Source organism: Lolium perenne, chromosome 6 (assembly GCF_019359855.2).
Source record: "Lolium perenne isolate Kyuss_39 chromosome 6, Kyuss_2.0, whole genome shotgun sequence".
Taxonomy (NCBI): Eukaryota; Viridiplantae; Streptophyta; class Magnoliopsida; order Poales; family Poaceae; genus Lolium; species Lolium perenne.
In genome coordinates, this window is record NC_067249.2 from 240515825 (window position 1) to 240535945 (window position 20121).

A 20121-nucleotide genomic window follows, 5' to 3' on the forward strand; every position below is an offset into this window, starting at 1 on the left:
TATCCTCTTTTCTGTTTCTTTCCATGCCAGAAAAAGCGACGTCTATGTTTGTCCAATTTTTCTACGAAAGTTTTATTCAAAAGGAACATGGCCATGATATAAGAAGGAAGGTTCGATAAACAAGAATCAACTAGAGTTAGTCTACCTCCAGAAGAGGAAGATCCACCAATCCAAGCATCAAGATTTTTAGTAAACTTGCCATCAATGAAATTAAGATCCGAATTTTTTAGACATCGGAAAGAAACCGGGACACCTAGATATTTCATAGGTAAATTTCCTATCTGGCACCCAAACATGTCGGCATAGAAGTTGGCAATATCATTATCACCACCAACAAGGAAAATTTTGCTTTTTTGATAGTTTATTTTGAGCCCCGACATTAGTTCAAACAAATAGAGCAAAATCTTCAAATTGATGACCTTATCAGGTTCATGAGAAAGACAAAGGACCGTGTCGTCAGCATATTGCATAATGGCCACTCCTTTATCGACAAGATCAGGGGCCAAACCAGTAAGGAGATTATTGTTTTGAGCCTCAAGCACCATTTTAGTAAGGCATTGTGCCGCGGAGTTAAAAAGAAAAGGAGAAAGGGGGTCACCTTGGCGAACCCCTTTCGAGCTTTGTAAATATGGTCCAATCACATTGTTGATTTTTACCGAAACCGTGTCATTTTGGAGGATTTTCTCAACTTTGTTACACCAGAAATATCCAAAGCCCATGGCTTGTTGGCTGTCTAGGAGAAAATCCCAATTGACTTTGTCACAAGCTTTTTCAAAATCAAGTTTTAGGACAACACCAATATGTTTTTTCACATTGGCATGATGCAAAAGCTCATGAAGTGACATAATCCCATCAACTATGGTTCTATTTTTCATAAAAGTAATTTGATGCCGGCTAACAATTTTAGGGAGGAAAGGTTCCACCCTAATAGTGAGGACTTTGGTAAGAAGCTTGTATATGCATCTAAGGAGACATATTGGTCTATATTGACTAATTTTATTAGCCTCAGAAATTTTGGGTAGAAGGGTGATGATGCCATAGTTTAGGCGCTGCACATCAAGAGAACCATCATGAAAAGCATAGAAAAGGCGGAAATTCAATTCGGCTCCCGGGTGCGTATGCTCCCTCTACCAAAAAATCATATTTCAAAGTGTCGAAAAAATTAGACAAAAATTCTACATGTACATCTCCATAATATATGTGCGTTCCTCAAGATTCACAAAAAACCAACATTTTTTGTGGTCTATGTAAAAAAGAGAAAATTTATCTTGTGAAAAGCATTATTTTTGCACTGAAATTTGTCTTTTTTACACATATCACATAATAAGTCGATTTTTTTATGAAACGACTTTGTGAGCGTGTAGCGCGTGAAGATGTACGTACAAATTTTCGTTTCAATTTTTCTGAAGTTCAAAATCCGTGTAAGATGCATTTCAAAATAGTCGGAGCATATGCACCCATGTTCCAAAACACCACTCATTTTTTACGACATCCCAACAATGTTGATAAAACTCTATGGGAATATTATCTGGCCCAGGAACTTTGTTTCTTTTCATCGAGAACAACGATCCTTCACTTCTTCAACCGTGAAGGGGCTGCTAATAATCTCATTATCATTATCAACCAATTTCTCATGTGGCAACCACATAGAATGATTAATAGGAAAAAGATTTCCAGGAGCAGGTCCGAACAAGTTTTTATAATAGGAAGTGACATGATCAATGAGTTTTTCAGCCCCTTCTATGACTATTCCATTGTCATCGAGGGAATTCATCGAATTTTTTCTTTTGCGACCATTGGCCACTCGATGGAAGTAACTTGTATTTAAGTCTCCCTCAAGCAACCATTTTTCATGAGATTTTTGATACCACAACAACACTTCTTCCTTATAAATTTCCATAAGCTCAACCATGATCAAAGTTTTTCTAATATTTAAATCACTTGGCAATTCCAAGGTTTCTTCTAGTTCTTCAATATAGGCTAATTCCACTTTTAAATCATTTTTCCTTTTCTTAGTGTGGCCATATTGATTTGAACCCCAACCTTTAAAGAATTTTTTTAAAACGTTTCAGCTTGATGTTAACAACATCAATGGGATCATCACTATAAACCCTTTAATTTGTTCCAAATCTCAGTAACCAGGGGTAGGAATTCAGCATGTTTGAACCAGGAAATGTCAAACCTGAATTCTCTCGACTTATTGGCAACATGAGATTGAGTGCCAGTATCAAGGAGTAAGGCATTGTGGTCCGAAATATCTCTGACCAACTTTCTAACCGAAACTAGAGGAAACATGTCCTCCCAATCAGGCGACATAAAAATATGATCTAATTTTTCTAAGGTTGGAGAAGCTTGCTTATTAGACCATGTGTATTGACCTCCATATATGCATAAAAATCTCATGAAGCCCTAGAGTGTGAATGACAGAATTGAAAATATCAATGGAATGTGAATGCACAAAATTCTTATTTTTCTCCCCACTATGTCTCACAATGTTAAAATCACCTCCAACGATATAGGGCATAAGAATATTATGATAGAAAGCGGAGAGTTCAGTAAGGAACTCCAATTTATACTCTTCATGAGGAGCTCCATAGACAACAACAAGAGCCCAATTGCACTTATGAATTTTGTCCCAAAGAACAAATTGAAGCATGTACTTGCCCAGCTTGACAGCATTAACTTCTAGAGCTTCATTTTTAACACCACATAGGATGCCACCAGATTTTCCGATGGAAGGGACCCACTTCCAAAAGAAATTGCTATTCGGGTCTAGCTTGCGAAAGAAGCTAAGGTCTACATATATTTGGATACGTGTTAGCAGTTAAAAAAAAGTAGCGAACATTGCCTTGAGCCCATGACAACAAACATGTTTTGTGTCATACATCACTGTACTTTCCAAGGTACACAATTATGCCTGGCAGCCATATACTATAGACACAACCAAGATGGTCAGAACACACGCAAAATGAGTTTTCGCAAGTACAAAATGATTATCAGTCCAACTCTTTTTAAACAGTAGGCTCAGAGGAGCCCGACTTTGAATTAACAAAGACATCAACCGACCAGAGATTACACAAGGCCACCCACCCACAACACAACACCACACACCACAACGGCCGAACGATACAAGGGAGCACCCCGAACAGCTTACAACTCAACACTACACGCAAGCACTGAAGAAACTTGCAAGATGAGGACTACCACGCTCTGGCACCAAGACATCAAGAACGGAAGACACGACGAGGCACTGCCATGAAGCAGGATGGAGATTGTGCTCGAGGAAGACACCCTGGTCTGCAAGCATCAGACACCCTCCTGCTCTCACGCCGAAGAGGGTCCCTACCCTCTCGCCTTGGCTCGAAGGTGTCGAACCATCGGACATGATATCAGCTCACCCGAGAGTTGGAGAGGAGTTGGACTCGAGCCCCGGGACAGCCCCAAACCACGACCCCCGAAGGAAGGGAGCACACCACATCCGCCAAACCATTGCCGGCCTTGGAGAACCTGAGAGAGGCAGGAAAGCCACCGGAAGCAGCTGCACAGGTCAAAGCTCCCGCCTTCAACTCTTCTCACCGAGCACCACACTCCCCAGGCGACGCCTCCAACAAGGACACGGCGTGCAGCACGTCGACGTCGCCCAATCCGCAAGATTTGGGGCATTTGCCTGGAAGGTAGGTTGGGGTGTAAACAGGGGACCTCAGCCACGCCTCCAAGGAGGAAGAACGGCGCCCAAAGGCGTCGCCGCCACTGGGCCGAGCCAGCCGACCTAGGGTTTCCCCTGGTCCCAAGCAAACCACCAACAGCCACCATGTTCGAGGACAGGGAGCAACCGCCGCCCTGAACCAAACCGGTGGAGGAGAGAGATCCGGACGGGGAGACACGCACCAGATTTGACGAGGAGGAGGACCTCCAAGCCGCAGCCGCCGCCCACCGCGGTTGCACCTCCCGAGAGGACAAGGCCGATGGCCAGAGCCACCCGCGACGTCGCCTGCCGCGAGCACGTTGTCGCCACGCTAGAAGGGCCGCCGCCCATATCCATGGCCCCAGCCAAAGCCACGACGGCAACACCCTAGCCGTCGACCACCAATGTCCAGCACCGGCGAGGCCGAGTCGAAGAGGAGGACGGGGGGAAGGAGGGCTGCCGAGCAGCCAGCGGCGGAGGCCATGCCCATCTCACACGGTACCTAGCCTCCGTGCCACCACGCCAGGGGAGCCCGCGCACAGATCCCCGCCGCCCCCTTCACCGGCTCTACGGGGCTTCGCCAGCAGCAGCCTGAACAGACGGCGAGGGGAGGGAGGGGAAGAGGCGGCGGGGGTTACGGTTCGCCCCCGCCCCCAGGTCGCCCAAAGGAGACGAAGCGAGGGGGTCATCAGTCCAACTCTCTAGTGGCACACACAAAGGCTTGCTACGTCGTTGGCTTCAAAGGAAACAAGACGGTAAACAAAATGAAAAAAAAAAGGGTTACAAAAAAGCATAATGATATACGCGAGGAATCATCTCCACAACTGTTGAGACAGGTGGTGAATCTCTTAAACTGAAGACTTATTTCTCAGATACATCCACGGAAGCTTTAATACTACCAAAGCGTAAAACGAAGGTTTTCACTCAAGCAAACAAACAAACTGATATTAGTAAGAAGGTAAACGTCATACTCCGTATATGCTACCAGCACAGCTTTCGTTCTGGTTGAGGCACCCCTCAATCCACTTTGGCCTAGTCCAACCAATTTGTTTATCTCAGCCACCAGAACTCCTAGAATCCACCTGTAGAGCAAGCAATATTTTTAGTCAAAGAAGCTTGTAGTATCAATTCTAGGGGAAAAACTGTGCAGTTGTTCTCAGAATTTCAGCTTGACTCAAAACAGTTAACACTAGCTACACCGTTGTGGAAAATACGAAAATTGCTCCAAAGTGAACCATCTCATCAAAATTACACAAAACAAACATTTGAAACAGAGAACGGCAATAGGTAATTTGTAGTGTAGTAGCATAGCTCCAACTTCTAATATATCAGTTTTTGGCTACATCTGATCTGCATAGAGGCTAGAAGATCAGGGGGCAGATGAGGGGCCCATTGAGTAGGATAGAATAAAAGTCTGGTTTCTACCTCATGAGCATGATTTATAGAAATGTACGAGCTACCTAGTCACTGATAAATCAAAATATTAAATTCTATCAAATTTGTATTACAAGGCTCAAGCAAGGGATCATACATCATCATTAACTAATACTTCCATTGGTCCGTAAATAAAGTTACCCTAGTAAAAGTTAAAAACATATTACTAGTGATGAAAGCAGTTTTATAATACATGTAGTAGCCAAGATAACTACATAAAGAAGATAATCAAATGCAAAGCATAGATGCACACACACTAAAACACAAGCAGGATGAGCTCACAGGCAAGCTTGCCAAACATGTTTGAGAAACTGAGCGCTAGCTCAGTGGCTGGAGTTCAAGTTGCTAAACAACCCAGGCACGTTCGAATCTGGTGCGCAGATTCCACTGGGGTTATATCAGCGTTAATTCGTTGAGAGGTCTCATCGAGGAGGGACTCTTCCCCCTTTGGTCAACGTTTTTGAACATGCTTCCTTGAAACACGGCAAATCAAAGAAACCCCAAGTTGAGTATGAATTAACGGAAGCAAGTCAATGTGCCTTCAACAGTTCAACCTTCATGACAGTCGACATATGCCTAGGGAAATTAGATAATGGACGGAAGTTGTGAAACTAAGCGATTAGTTTCTACAAGCAGACCGGTGCACATAGAATCAATCTCTGCGTCGAAATACAGAATGGAAAAAACTGCTCAACAACCCAGTTCTGCATCTCAATCACCACAATGTAACTCTGTAGACCCGTGGGTCAAGAAATATCAGCAGTCAACAAACTTGTACTATTCAGTTGGGAAAAGCCATTGAACTTATTCTCATGAATTTTGTATAGGACTCAAGAGTAAACATTATCTTTACACATTATTGTGCAAATTGTACCAAAAGCTCCATAGCTAAATAATCTGAGCATTATTAGGCAAACCCAACATTAGAAACAGAGAACAGCAAATAATTCGTAGTTCAGTGCCACACCTTTAACCTCTATTTTTAGCATTTTGTTTGTTACATCAGGCCTTAGTAGAAGCTATAAGAAAAATGGGTAAAAGACTAAAAGAGGGACTGGTGTCATGGAGTAGAAAAGAAGAGACATCTGGTTTCTAACTCATAGGCATACTTTTTGGAAATGTACGAGCTACTTTGTTACTAGAGAGGCCTAGGCAAGGATTATGAGTGGTGCGCGACTAGTCGATGACTGGTCAACCGATGACTGGTCAACGAGTCGTTACTTGAAGGTTGACTCGAAGTGTCAAGTCAACTCATGGGCCAAGTCGAGCAACCCAGTCAACTAGTCAAGCCTCATGAGTCGAGCGACCACAAAAATGACCCCACATGTCATAATTTTTTCAATATTAGTCTGCCTAGTTTTGTAAACCTATATCAAGCTGCCCAGTTTTCTCCCGTGAAACCAAATCAAGTCCTGACCCAGTCCTCTCCCTTAGCTGCCACCGCTGCCGTGAGCCTGCCGGTCGGCGGTACAAGCCCATGGCACCGCCACCTGTTCCTCCTGATCTTCTCCTCTGCTGTCTTCTGCTGCTCCAAGGCTCCTCCCCAGGATGCGGGTCTGCTCCTCTGCCGACGGCTGCTGCTCTTGCTGGTCTGTCTCTCCGCCGTCTACTGCTGCCCCCAGACTCCTTCACCAGCTTCTGCTGCTTGTATGCTTCACCGTTGCTGCTGGTTTTTACCTTTTGTAGGATGCTGGTTTACGGGGAAGAGTAAGGCCATGCCATTGTAGGAAATTGCACAGGTTTTCCCCACTCCTCAGTCCCCAGCCTTATATTGTATTACATATTAACATACTAGTTTTAGACTATCAGTAGTTATAAACAATGGTACTTTATACTATTGCTGGACTCAAGTCGACTGGTCAACATGAGTTGTGGCCAGTATCAGCTAAACAAAAAACAGGAGATTAGGCTCCAAATCCTGAACACGTGACAGAACGACATTCCAGCGAAAGACAAACAAAAACGACGAACTCGGTATTTAGATACATCCATAGATGTAGTTCGAGAAAAACAACTGAGTCTTGATACAAATTAGTAGTAAGTAGTAACAGCTGTCAAATTTACTGAATATTCCCAGAACAGTAATATTAGTTGTCAATTACTTGCGTATGCAGGACAGGATGCAAATAACACTAGAACTTGATAGCCCAAGTACCGCTTTTAATAAGTTAAATGACATGTAGCTACGAGTAAAAATAAAATAGAAATATATCCCTGAAACACAGTAAAGGGGAATGACCTACTAGCATGAAAACATTCTCATCTCTGAGCAGGCATCAACATATGCACACAAGGGGAATGACGAAGGGTCCTAAGTCATCAGTCATCGCAGAGACTAGAGAGAGAAGATCCCACAGTACCAGAAGTAACTTGGGAAGTATTAATGAGGAGGTAACCACAAGCAAGGAAGCTAGATGCAAGCGAGGGAAAATGAAGAGCACATCCAGTAAAGAGGGAGGGGTTAGAATAAAAAATCAGTAGATAGAAGAGACAGGCGATGACTGAAGGCATAAGAGGTTGTTGAGGAAAGGATGAGGAAGCAGGTTCTCGAGAAAAGATCCAAGACAAAGCCTACAGTGTCTTCTCTTGCAATTTGGTACTCGAGACATGGTAGTAAAGATAAGGAATTAATATATTTTTAAAGAGTATTTCAGATACCTCAATATACATGATACATGCAGAAGATAAGCATACCTGCTCAACCAGTAGATCAAATAGCATATCCCACCGGACAGTCATCTTAAGTACTGCGCACAAGGTCAGCTCCGTGGTGGCGCATATTTCTACAAGCATAAGAAGTGAAATAAACAATGTGTCATGCGGGGCAGAGTAGATGGCAGCCGCATGAAGGATAAGGAGAAGGAGCTCAAGGCTTGATCCTCAAGTTAGGCCCTGATTTCCATAGAAAATATAATATTTTTTCCGTTCCAAATTTATTGACGCAACTTTGTCTACATATGGATGTACTCCCTCCGTTCACAATTACTTAGCGTTCTGGGTTTAATCAAAGTCAAACTTTGTAAAATTTGACTAAATATTTACGAAAAATATCAACATTTACAATATAAAATCTATTCCATTAGAATCTTCACTTAGGTGTTTGTTTGGGCTTTTTTGGGTTTTTGGCTTTAGCCCAAACAAACACCCCCTAAATCTATTCCACAATGACTCATAGCTGCAATTTGTGAAAGACAACTCAGTTTTGATACAATAGTGATTAGGTAAGCAAAAGACAACTAGTGTCAAATTTTTTGTTATTATTTTTAGCCTACATAGAAGAACGCAAACTCCAGTATTTAAGTTTTCTTGGTACAAATGGACTTGTCACATGCAGGGAAGTCATACAAGTGGTAAATGAATAAATATTCATTTCCTTTTTTCCCAAGAGATTATTCAAAAAATTAAAACCAAGTTCTTATTATGGTTATGGATTTAAGATTATTAGTGATATCAACAGGCATAACAAATAATTAATGAAGGAAATATAACTAGGCTTAATTAAGCTTGCAGACATAGCTATTGAGCTACATATTTGAAATCTTAACTATTTCAAGCTAATTTTTCATGTAGTCAACTTCCAACTCTTGGGCCTCTCATCTTGAGAAACAATGAGACTGCAGCTATGCACAAACCCTACCATTAGACAGCTAGGCATTGTATTGTTCTATGTATATTCATATAATAAACTGATGCTGACAGTTTGCTAGTTCTGACTTAAATCAAAAAAATTACATAGACGAAGGTAACCGATTTTAGACCACTGTCTGTCTACGCCTGTCTACAGAATACAAAGTAAATCAGGATGAAAATCATTACATAGGCTTAACCCACACAAGTATCAGAGCAGTAAAAAGAACCCTGCAGATATCATCTCTATATGGTGAAGCGGTAATCAAGCAGCAAGAGAAACAAATTGTATGACACTACTTAATATTTTCGGCTTAACACGAAATGATGTGAATGTGATTTCATCAGCCAATTACCAGAAAAGTATAAATTTTGTATCTTCAGCGTAAGACATATTCTTACCTGCATCATAGACACTTTCGAATGGATGACACTGAGAAAAGGTCAAGGGTTTGGTTTCGAAAACCTTATTGAACTTCAGTGACTCAAGATGAATCATGACGAGACCGACAAACGTCCACATGAACACCGCGCTATTTTCCTCAGCAAACCCTAGCACGTACATGGCCCCTTTCTCCTGTGATTTCAGGGAAAGTAGCTTGTCCAGTTCAATAGTTCTTGCGAGCAACCATGAAGCAACACCACCACAATCAGTCTTCCTTTCCCATAACTGGGCAGTGCAGCTGGAGTCTGAGCCTGACAGGAAGAAGACACCCAGCCCGCCACCCTCAGCCCGCATAACCGTGAAGCAGTTGTCCTGCCCATGCATATCCACTGGCACCTGTATCACAGCTAGGCTCTGTTTCACCAAATCAAATTCGAGAATCCTATCCGAATTGCCCGCAAGCACCCAGTAGAGAGAATCTCCAGCCAGCACAGCATCATTCGTATTGACGAAGGTGGGGAAAATGCACCCAGTAGCCTTGTATGGCAGCGGCGTGGAGATAAGATCCCCCCACAAGCCGGTCTGCGACGAGTAAACGCAGGCGAGCGCACGTCTATGCTGGTTGTCACCATCTGCGACTACCACGACCACCTGGAACTGGAAGTGTCCGGCAGCACGAAGCACCGCCCCGTTGATCAGGGTACTATCTCCATATGTGGCAACTCCCGGGGGAATGGTGAAGCGGTGCTGGTCGCCGGTGACGGGGTCCCACACCAGGGCCTGGAGGCGGTTCCCAAGGGAGATGAGCACGAGACCGTGGCGGCACCCAAGGCACTTGAAGCACTCGCCCACGCCGGACGGCAGCGAGAAGCGTCCGGGGTGGACATGGTTGGGGGCCTCCAGTGTGGGCACGAAGGTCAGACCTTTAGATCCTTCGAAGAAACCGAGCAGTGGCGGGTTGCGGCAGTGGTGGAGGCGGAAGCGGCGGAAGAAGCCGGCGTCGGAGACAAGGCGTCGCCAGCGCTTGCAGACGGCGGAGGCGCGGGGGAGGGACGACGGCTGCGGGGAGAGGCGGACGAGGATCTCGCAGAGGAGGTCGTCGTCGTCCAGCGGACTGGCCACTAGCGAACGGGTGCCGCGGCGGCGGCTGGCCGGCGGCATCTTGCCCTCTTCACGGTTCATTGGGGGATTGCGGTTGCGTTGGTGGACCGTGAAGTCCACGTGAGGGGGAAAATTAGTTTCGTACCATTAAAAGATCCTGACTTTAGAAAACTACCACCCAAACATTGGGCTTTAGAAAAATACCACTGAAACCTTGCTCCGTTATTGATCTCTACCATCACCGTGAAGTCCACGTGAGTTGGGCCAAATTGACTGAACCAGATCCACACATCCAACTCAGGCAGCATCATCTGAAGAAAAAAGAAAAACAACTCAGGCAACAGAGCTAGGAGGGGATTTCGAAGACCACCTGCAATTGCGGCGTACCTCCCGGCGGCGCGCTTCCCCGGAGGCGGTATAGGCGGCTCGTACGGCAGTCCGGACTCTCCTCCATGGTGCGCCCTCCCTCCACCCTCTCTTCTCTCGTTCCCTCTTGTTTTTCTTGTTGTTCCATCTTCCATAGTGTAAATTTAGTCTTGGAGATTCTGTATTCATACGGGCAGAGATTCCATGAGCAGAGATTTGAAAGGGGATGAATGATGTTGAAGTTTCATACGGGCAATCTCCACTAATTCTCTTGTATTCTTCCGGTTTGTATGAATTTTTCTTCCCTTTATGCGTGGATAGAACTCTTATATTTTCCCTTAACTAGTTGAATGCCCGTGCGTTGCTACGGCTCTTAAGTTTATTAATCGTCACGTATGTAAATATTGCCTACAAATGTAGACATGTGAATATCGACACATTGGATGAAGACCGAACCACTTATGGGTCGTCCACGAAAAGACCTGCGGTGAACCCCAACCCTCCCAAACTCCTCCTCTTGCTTCCATCGCTGCCTTGCCGCCATTCTGCGTGCGCCGCTGGGCAAAGCACGAGCGGTGCTGGTAATGTCATCGCTTTTCCATGGCAACGATGCACTTTGGTGGAGGTCGGCGGGGCTTGGCGTGGAGATGGACGGCGTGCTGCAATAGGGGCGGCTTCTCATGGTAGAGGTGGCGATGGGAGGGGTTCGCGTCAGCTTTGGCCGGCGCTCTCCCGTGGCGGTAATGGTTGTCCGAGCTCGACCAGCATATATTGACGACGGCACTTGGCCTGAAGCGGCGGTTGTGTCCCTCTCCAGATTTGGTTGTGGAAGAACGGGGCAGCATGGTCAAGGATGACAGCAGGCTGAGCTGGCCAGCGATAGCGGGGCTCTTTCCCTCGGCTCAGGTCTAGGCCCACTTGGGCTTGAGTCAGGCTAGGCGGGGCTTGCTGTTCGCTGGTTTTAAGGGCTCTCAACAGGCTTGGGAGCCCATCCCTCCACCATGGCATGGTTGAGGTGATAGATCCGAGCCAGATGGGCATAGATCCGGTGACCTCCTAACAGCCCCATTCCGGTGTTGCGGATTTGACTTGCGGGTTCTTGCTCATTGTTGTTCCGTGATGTCCGGGGACCGGTGGTTGGCCCTGCCTTCCCCAGTTCACATGGACTTGCCGTAGTGGTGCCTACCTCATCGTGGGTGTGAGATCTTGATTGTCAGGGCGGCAACCCTTGAAGGTGAAATTGTGTATTACTTCTGATATTTAGTTAAAGAATGTGTTATTAAAAAATAGATAGAAAATCATCCTAGTGGCTTCCTTAGCCGAGGATGTTCACTGCAGAAATTGCCATCTCAGTTTAGACAACAATAATCATGATAGGATGTTCACTTGCAAAGCTAAGCTCGGGATATTGTTCTGTCTAATAGAGCCAGGTAATGGCGATGGTTCTCCCACATGCTATCAGTTTTACCGAGCAAGCAAATCATGAAGAAACCGAAAGATAAGGTTGCAAATTTAGTAAAAAACTCACAAAAACAAAGAAAACTGTCCAAACTGCTCTCTTCGGAAAATCAAACAATAACCCAAGTAGATAAATACTTTTGCTAAAACTTGCACACAAACACATTTATACATACCCAAATTCATTCCTTATTTAGAAATTGTTAAAAGGTTGACTTAAGTACGATATTTATGTCCAAGCACTATACTTTATACTAAAATATCTCTAAATTAACAGAACTTATAATTTTCAATAAAGTTTTATCATCCAGTTTACCGTTGTATGCCTTTTCCTGAACTCATGCCCCAATCTTAGATTCAGTAACATATATATTCATGAGATCAAAAAAGCAAGCCATAAGAAAACATATATCCCGCTCATTTTAATCACTTGCAGCCTACGTTTTGTTCTCAATGGGGGTCCGCTGATAGTGTAAGGATAATAACAAAATCTGAAATCCTTGCTTGAGAAACTGCTAGGCTTAATTACCTGATGCTCACCCGTATACTCACATTGGGTGCTACACGAATTCTATAGAATAACCACAAGGAAGAGAAATTACAATCAGAAACCACCGGTCAATTCTCCAGTTGTTTGCCAAAACTTTCAATAAAGCTATCATCGTATGATTGACAGTACATGCCTGGTTTACTGATTTCAAACTCTAACAGCTTCTGTGTACCTCGTGTGGAAGTAGCAATGCATGCCCTTTTGCCGCTCGTCGGTGATACGCACTGGTACAAAATATCGCAGCACATATGTACCTGACCACATGCAAACAATTCTCTGACCAAAACAAAATATTGTACTCCGTATGAAGGCGTTGATTTTGTTCAAATGCAGAGCATTGCGTACAGCCAACGTAATATCCCTAATTCAATAATTTGATTCTGAAGTGGTCAAACCTGAAAAAAGTGCGCTAAACCGTGGTCGAACTGCAGGGAAGAAGTGCAGCTGCGTGCGTCCGGCTAGAGACTGTCACCACACCGGCGTGAGCCTATCCCCGTGTTCCACAGGGGACGCGTAGGGCGGGCGGGGCGGGCGCGGGTGCCGGCGGTGCAGGGCGGCCTCCCTTGCAGGCTACGATGGCGATCTTGTAAGGGGGCGGGCGGCACCTGGATTTCTGCGGCAGCGAGCGGATGGTTCAATTCTACGCCCCGATTAGTACTGGTGATTACTTGCCATATTATGCCTAATTGAATATAGAGGAAGGAAATGTCATTATGGTTAATTAAATGAGAATAATTTGATTGATCCTGTCATATGCTGGAAGGAGTGGGAAAGATCGAACGAAGCAGAGACCTCAGATTGGATCGAACGGTTCAGATGCTCTGAATCTCCTTCACCAAACGTGTTGTATGACGTACGACCAACTCCAATATAATAGTAAAGATCCCCTAATACTCTCCCTGATTCATTTGTTTTTAGCTCCAATTCACGTGGAGTTCACGGTGATGGTACAAATCAATAACGGAGTAAGCTTTTAGTGGTACTAGTTGAATGCCCGTGCGTTGCTACGGAATAACAACCTTAAATATAGAAATATTTATCATAATATGTTACATGCTACTTGTAATTATGATGCGTCAAATATTGTATTAAATTGATCAATGGTTGTTCGAGACTCATAGACCGCTCCGTGTATACCTCATTTTCCCTTATCAGATATGTGTCATGTTTCTATGTTTTTTTAAGGTATAATAAAATGTTTTAATCTTAATGATAAGGTTCCTAAAACAAACAAGGTAGTTATTACTACCATTTCATCCATTTTTTTAAAGAGATAAATATATGAACCTGTAGAGTGCCTGCCGGGGAAAAAAAATATACCTTATATGAACCTGTAGAGTGCCCACCGGGGGAAAAAAATATACATGAGTGAACAACCTATCCTTCATGAAAACAAACGCAGCGGGACACGAGAAAATGGCACTCCCACTATGATCCATAATAAGTGTCATGGTTTTAGTTCAAATTTGAACTAAAACAAGTAAGACCACGATAGTTATCATGGAACAAAGAGAGTAGCATATTTGGGTTGCAATTGAATTTTACATGGATATGTTTATACCACATTAGTTGTGGTAAGAAAATAACCAACCCAATAGAAAAAGAGTAAATATGTAATCTGTTTTGGCATTCAAGAAAAAAATGCAAAAGGGTCTAGTTACCTCGATCAACACAAAGATACCAATATATAATTCTTGCAGTAAAAGTGGCGGAACAAAACATAATATAAATGGTTGGATCATTCATCATCACAATGGATACCTAAATACCAATTGATCTATATGAAAATGGGGACGAAGAATCATACTGCCACAGTGAAAGTGTTGTCAAGGAGCTTATACTGACAGAAACTGCTAACACGAACTACATGACAAGAAAACTATCAGTCCATAGTGATTTTGGATTTCGACTCCCACCGGCAGTGTGACAAGAATCACAAAATTTAGGCAATGAAACATGTTGTCTTTATGAAAACATACCGGGGAAAACTGGTAACTCGAGTTAGACAACAACAAACTATCAGTCCACACTTCGCAAAAAAGTGTGTCTGATTCCCACGAGACATCAAGCCACGAATTGTCTGCGGAGTCTGCAATGTGATACAACAAACTCATGACGCAGATAACAAGCATGCTTCATAGTTCACATCCCAAAAGCTTGCACTACTCCACAAGCATTAAGCTTGGTCGAGGAACTCCGCAGGCATCAGTTCCTTCCTCAAAGATCCATGGTACGCCTCCTTCAGTACCTTCACTCCAAGGTACTTAGCAGTTGTTACTGTCTATCTATTTAGAATCTTGCTAAACTTGAATTGCACCTCCTCCACTAAAAATGGTGTGAAGCATGGGCTAGTCATTAATATAGAAGCACTCTTGAGGACTCTCATACTTCGGAAGAAAACCTTGAGGAAGGCAACCACCTTGAGCTCTCCTCGGTATTCTCTAATAGAGAATACAATGATGCACGAATTGATACATTCAGTGGGCCTGGCCGACTTCCACGTCTTGAGATTATGCCTGGAACTTCTGGCTTGATAATCACATTTCCAGACTGCAAATAAAAGAATCATTTAACAGTTTAGCGAGGTTGAATCATGTTAATTTCTAGTAAACACAATGAAAATTAATAGCATGTGCAGTGTTTGAATGCTAAATTAATTTCTGGGCGGTATGACATGCAAATACTTCCATGCATAAATCTATCCCAAAGTAAGTAACCTAGTAATACAAAGAAACGTGTGAGGTGGCATCAGGATTATCACTCATACAAGACAAACTTTCATACGTCAGTAATAGCATCCACTTTGTACTTAGTTAATCATACATAACAATGATATGATGCAGTACCCTATAAAGTAATCGTTGCTTACGCATGTAATGTTGCAAACTCCTGATCCCTGCTGCATAAACCAGGCTATATGATATAAATTAGAGACAGCTAGGTGTACAGACATAGCATCACATATTGTACTAAGAAAAAAGATTGCTGAATAGTGGATACAATTGTAATCACTCTACTAAGATTCAATGCTTACAAAAACATGTCCAATAAAAAGAACTGGTAAGCTCTACCGTCTAGGGACCAGCAACCAAGGATCTTAGGTGCCCCGCTAGGTAGGGCATCGAGGTGGTTCCCTGGTTGCCTCGCATCATTTAGAACTAAAAGTATAACATGATCTTATAATGATATCAATATTATATAAAAAAACCAATCTACTCTCCTCGAGTCTCTTTCCTCCTCCATCCCACGCATCACAACTTTGGTCATATTGGGTCTACATGATTTATTATTTCTAAATGATGGGGAATAGTTTTTTATATGCCTCTATTTTAGCATCTCCCACAAAAAAAAAGATGTTCGGATTTAGTTTTCCAATCAGTATGCTTCATCAGTATGTATAATGTAATCTATAAAATCAAGAATACCCCAGGAGTACCAGAAATGTGCATCCAAAAAAATACTCATCACGACATTGATTGTGATATATACTCATCACAAAAATACAAGTTTGCCACGTCCTCCACTATAAACTGAAATGGAAATGAACATGTACTGAAACAGTTTGACAAAAATATCAGAGCATTTCATTATCTTTCTAGTTTCTACAATAAATATTTATCTTTCTAGGTTTATAGAAGTACTGACCAGTTGTATCGTGTAACTCTATGAAGCCTCTGCAAACAAGGAAAGATCTTTGGCAACATATTCAGTGCCCAGTCTTAGAGCAAATGTGTTAAATTTGGGAAAGTCACATCCTGAAAAATCACCCCCATTAGACATAAAGGGTAGTCATGTAGTCAGGTAGTGCACAACACATAAGCCACACAGAAGAAGAGAAAATTCATATATTAAAGCTGCAAAATTGGACCGTGACTTTAGCGTATCCATTTTGGAATTCACAAGGAATACCTAGGAAGATATCTTGGGAGGAAGTAGCCGCACCCAATATCCTTTAAGAACAAATTTGTAAAAATGTTAAAATCCACCGATACACTATAAGAATCCGCAACAGAAAGTAGCAAGCAATCAGGACTAAATACTTGTTAAGATTCTCTATATAAAAATACTCATATCCGATAAATTTTCTAAGCAAAGCTATTTGGTTCCCTCATAGAAAGAATATATCAATGAGGAAATAAACTATGTGAAAAATATGCACAATAATACTTACTTTGATCTCATCAACAAAATAGAATCATGACAACAAAGTGCGACAGTATAAATGCCCTGCTATGCTCTAGAGTCTGGTGTGTCCGCCTCCTGCGTGCCGCCAATAAATATGTTGCACGCAAATAGACTGCAATACTGCACAATATAAAACCCACTTTGCAATGTATGTACTCATTCCTCAACCTTGTTGCTTTCAAGCCACTCATGATTAATTATCCCCCACCCCGTTTGACACTATGGAAGTAAAATAAGGACCATACTTACCAAAAGCTTGGAAGCTCAGTTATACAAATTCTTCTTTGGATCATCACCAATCAGGAAAAACAAGCATTACCTACACTGAAATCAATTGAATCCAGGGCCGTACTTGACAAAATGAAGGCCCTGTGCAAAGTGTAATAGCGGGCCCTGCTCATAACCATTTTTAGTTAACCAGAGAGTTTAATGCAGAAAAGGAGTAAAATATTCTTTTGTCAATGAACTCATCTTGCTAAATGCAAATATTAGAGCTTATAACCTAAGAAGTATCTCCTAACTGGAATGCTACATTATTTTGATATTGTATATTTAAATTTAGATAAAGTTGACATGTTTTTGGTGGGATGGAGGGAGTGTATAAATCTCAGGCAGAAACCTGTGATTCTTTGGCCAAAGTCATTCTTTCTCCAGCGTTTCTAATAGAAGATATTGTAGAAAATAAAACACTGCTTCCTTAATTATTTGTCTCTGCACGCACGCTGTAATTGAGAAGATGAAAAGTGAGGAAGAAAGAGAGGTTCGGGTGGATTTCTAGACGTGTGGTGTATTTGGGTTGGGCAAGTCTCCACTCTCCACGATGATAAATGGGCCCTTTATTGCTGCTAATATCGATTAGTCTGCTAATTTATTGCTGCCAATCTACTGCTCCAATACTTGAGATGAATTTGGGGGCCCTGATTTTTTGGAGGCCCTGTGCATATGCACACTCTGCACATGCATCCCGTACGGGCCTGATTGAATCTGTCATGAGCAGCAAGGAACAAACACATAGTTACGATCCTCTCAATTCACAATTTCACATAGACCTTATCGAGCCCAGAAATTGAGTATCCATCCGGAAACAGGTTCAGGGCAAAGGAATGAAAGGATGGCTCGAGTTCTGCATCATGAGAGTTTTTTTGCATCACAAACCTTCCGTTGAGAGACATTCAACCAAGGAATAAAGCTGGCAGGTAACTTGGGGACTTACCTAAATCAGCAGGTTCGATCTGGATGCCGGCTTGCCGCCTCGAGTACACGACGACGGTGAGTCTCACCACATCCGCGGCCGAGAACGTGCTCACCACCACACCCGTCTTCGACCTGTTGTTCATCTCATCGGGCATGTCCGCGCTGTCCACCACCTGTTGCGGCTTCTCCTCTTTACCGGACGACGAAGAAGCAAGGGCTTCAGATGGAGAGGGTTGTGTAGGTCCTTGTCACGGGAGGACGCTGTCGTCATTTATCCGTCCTCCTCGTCGCCATCATCGGGCGCGACGGCATCAGGGGAGTGAGCAGTTGGGGCTATGGAAGCGGATTATAGTTCGGGAGCAGCCGAGAGGACAGAGGAGGAGCGTCCGCCTGCTGCTGCGGAGGAAGTGCGTGGTGAGGAGAAGATTGGATTAATTTGGAAGGAGGTGTGGGTCGTTGATGGGTCATGAGATTTTCGGAGTGTCATAAACGGCAAGAAATAATTTACATTGATTACAATTTATATCGTGATTAGTGGTAACAAAGGAAAAGATGACCATTTATAGTGGAAAGTAGATCAGACGGGTGGATTTTAAGCGGATGCGTTGATTTATCTTGGACGGACAGGATGCTTTCAATGACGACCATCAAAGTGCGTTGAGTGTCAAACGACCAACTCCCATTTAATAGTAAAGATTTTTCTGCAGCCCAATCTTTCGGTGGTACTTTTCTAAAGTCAGGATCTTTTAATGGTACAAAACTAATTTTCCCTTCATTGGGGGATTGCGGTTGCGTTGGTGGACCGTGGACGCACTCGAACCAGCAGCTGAAGCGATAGTGAAAAGGCAAAAATCACGAGAGCAGCCCAGCCCATGGCAAATATTCAGGCCCACGATTTGTTCTTTTGATACTCCACACGAAAGACCTGCGTTACCTCAAAAAAAAAAAAAAAAAAAACAGCACGGATTGTGGTTGGATGGTTAGGAGGGTATTGGCACCTCAGTTCACCCGAGTTTAAATTCCAGATTTAACACTTTCGTGTCTTATAAAGGCGGAATATTCTTCGGTGGAAGGCGACGTTTCAGATCAGTTCTTCAACGCAGTCTCTTAGAGGTGCTCATAGGAGTAGGGTGTGCGTGTGTACGCGTATGTATGAGCGTCTTTGAGTTCACAAAAAAAACTGCGGGGATTCCATCGAGGAATCTCTGTGGCGGCCGGCGAACCCGACATGAACTTCTATTATTAGAGTTGGACGTCAATGAGGATCAAATTGTTTGAATCCCCCCATCGCCTAGTGCCCTGTTAATCGAAGAATGTGCACACCGTAGTTCTAAGAGCATCTCCAGTCGCGCTCCCAAACCGTCCCCCAAAGGGATTTGGGGCGCGCCGGACAAAAAAACGTTCTCAGCCGCATCCTCTAAAGCCTTTTTTTGTCCGGCGCGGCCCGATACGGTGTCCGGCGCCCCGAGCCCATCCCCGCCCATAGGGGGCGCTCCGGGGACGCCGAACACACCGAAAAGCGAGGCGAAGCGGCGCGGGGACAGCGAGGATGACGATGATCTCGTGGAGGTTGACGCGGACGGCGTGAGGAGGAGGAGGAGGAGGAGGAGGAGGAGGAGGAGGGGGAGGTGGTGGTGGTGGTAGTGGAGGAGGAGGAGGGTATTGGGCGAGAGCATGAGTCGGCAGACGCATCCGCTACTGCACCTGCGTTGGCCTCTGCCTCGACGTCGCCGACGGAGCATGTACACCGGGCAGATCACGACGAGTTCATCATGAACGATGGGCCTACGTCGACTCAGGATGCGCCGTCGGCGTCGCCCAACCCCTTTACCTTCTTCTAATTCTTGCGTCGCCCTGTAATATAATCGCGCGCCCAGTACTTTGATCGCCGCTACTCTGATCGCGACGATTTCGGCGGGAACGATCTCTTTTGAATGCAAACTATTTGAATTCCTCATTGGGGGGGACGCAACTGGGGAGCGACATCCCCCAAACGCGGTACGAACAAAACTAGTCCCCCGAACGCTCGATTTGGCGCAGTTTGAGAGACGGTTTGGGAGACGCGACTGGAGATCCTCTAAATTCTTACTCAAGTTAGAAGTTGAGAGCTTCCTTGGGTCTGGCACAAGGTCCATC

At 43.9% G+C, this 20121-nt stretch overlaps 1 protein-coding gene and 2 long non-coding RNA genes across 5 annotated transcripts; 1 reads left to right on the top strand and 2 right to left on the bottom strand.

Annotated features, from left to right (window-relative positions):
- Window positions 1–4465: 4465 nt before the first annotated feature.
- Window positions 4466–10346, bottom strand: LOC127305699 (putative F-box protein At3g16210). Of its 2 annotated transcripts, none has more exons than XR_007854089.1 (3): window positions 9213–10346; window positions 7814–7902; window positions 4466–4767 (listed from the first exon to the last, which is right to left on the bottom strand). XR_007854089.1 is itself a non-coding variant. In XM_051336212.1 (3 exons), exons 1-3 carry the CDS (start codon window positions 10311–10313, stop codon window positions 4741–4743), a joined length of 1281 nt encoding a protein of 426 aa, XP_051192172.1. In that variant the 5' UTR covers window positions 10314–10346; the 3' UTR covers window positions 4466–4740. The 2 variants fall into 2 exon arrangements, 1 of the variants encoding a protein (XP_051192172.1); XM_051336212.1 differs by having other exon boundaries at window positions 9149–10346.
- LOC127305700 (uncharacterized) lies at window positions 6519–13577 on the top strand. Its single transcript, XR_007854090.2, has 4 exons — window positions 6519–6708; window positions 6806–6858; window positions 10534–10687; window positions 13038–13577. It is a non-coding gene; the product is annotated as an uncharacterized lncRNA (long non-coding RNA).
- A 953-nt stretch (window positions 13578–14530) lies between these two features.
- On the bottom strand, window positions 14531–18446 carry LOC127305697 (uncharacterized). Of its 2 annotated transcripts, XR_007854085.2 has the most exons (4): window positions 18005–18445; window positions 16516–17914; window positions 16252–16361; window positions 14531–15156 (listed from the first exon to the last, which is right to left on the bottom strand). It is a non-coding gene; the product is annotated as an uncharacterized lncRNA (long non-coding RNA). The 2 variants fall into 2 exon arrangements; XR_007854084.2 differs by having other exon boundaries at window positions 16252–17914; window positions 18005–18446.
- Window positions 18447–20121: the final 1675 nt, after the last annotated feature.

Bases quoted from the DNA above. Each gene is read 5' to 3' on its own strand.
- LOC127305699 (XM_051336212.1), bottom strand. From the start codon at position 10,313: ATGAACCGTGAAGAGGGCAAGATGCCGCCGGCCAGCCGCCGCCGCGGC. The intron at 7,903-9,148 runs GTAAGAATATGT...TTATGCTTGTAG, and splicing joins CGAAAGTGTCTATGATGCAG to AAATATGCGCCACCACGGAG. The intron at 4,768-7,813 runs GTATGCTTATCT...CTTGCTCTACAG, and splicing joins TTGATCTACTGGTTGAGCAG to GTGGATTCTAGGAGTTCTGG.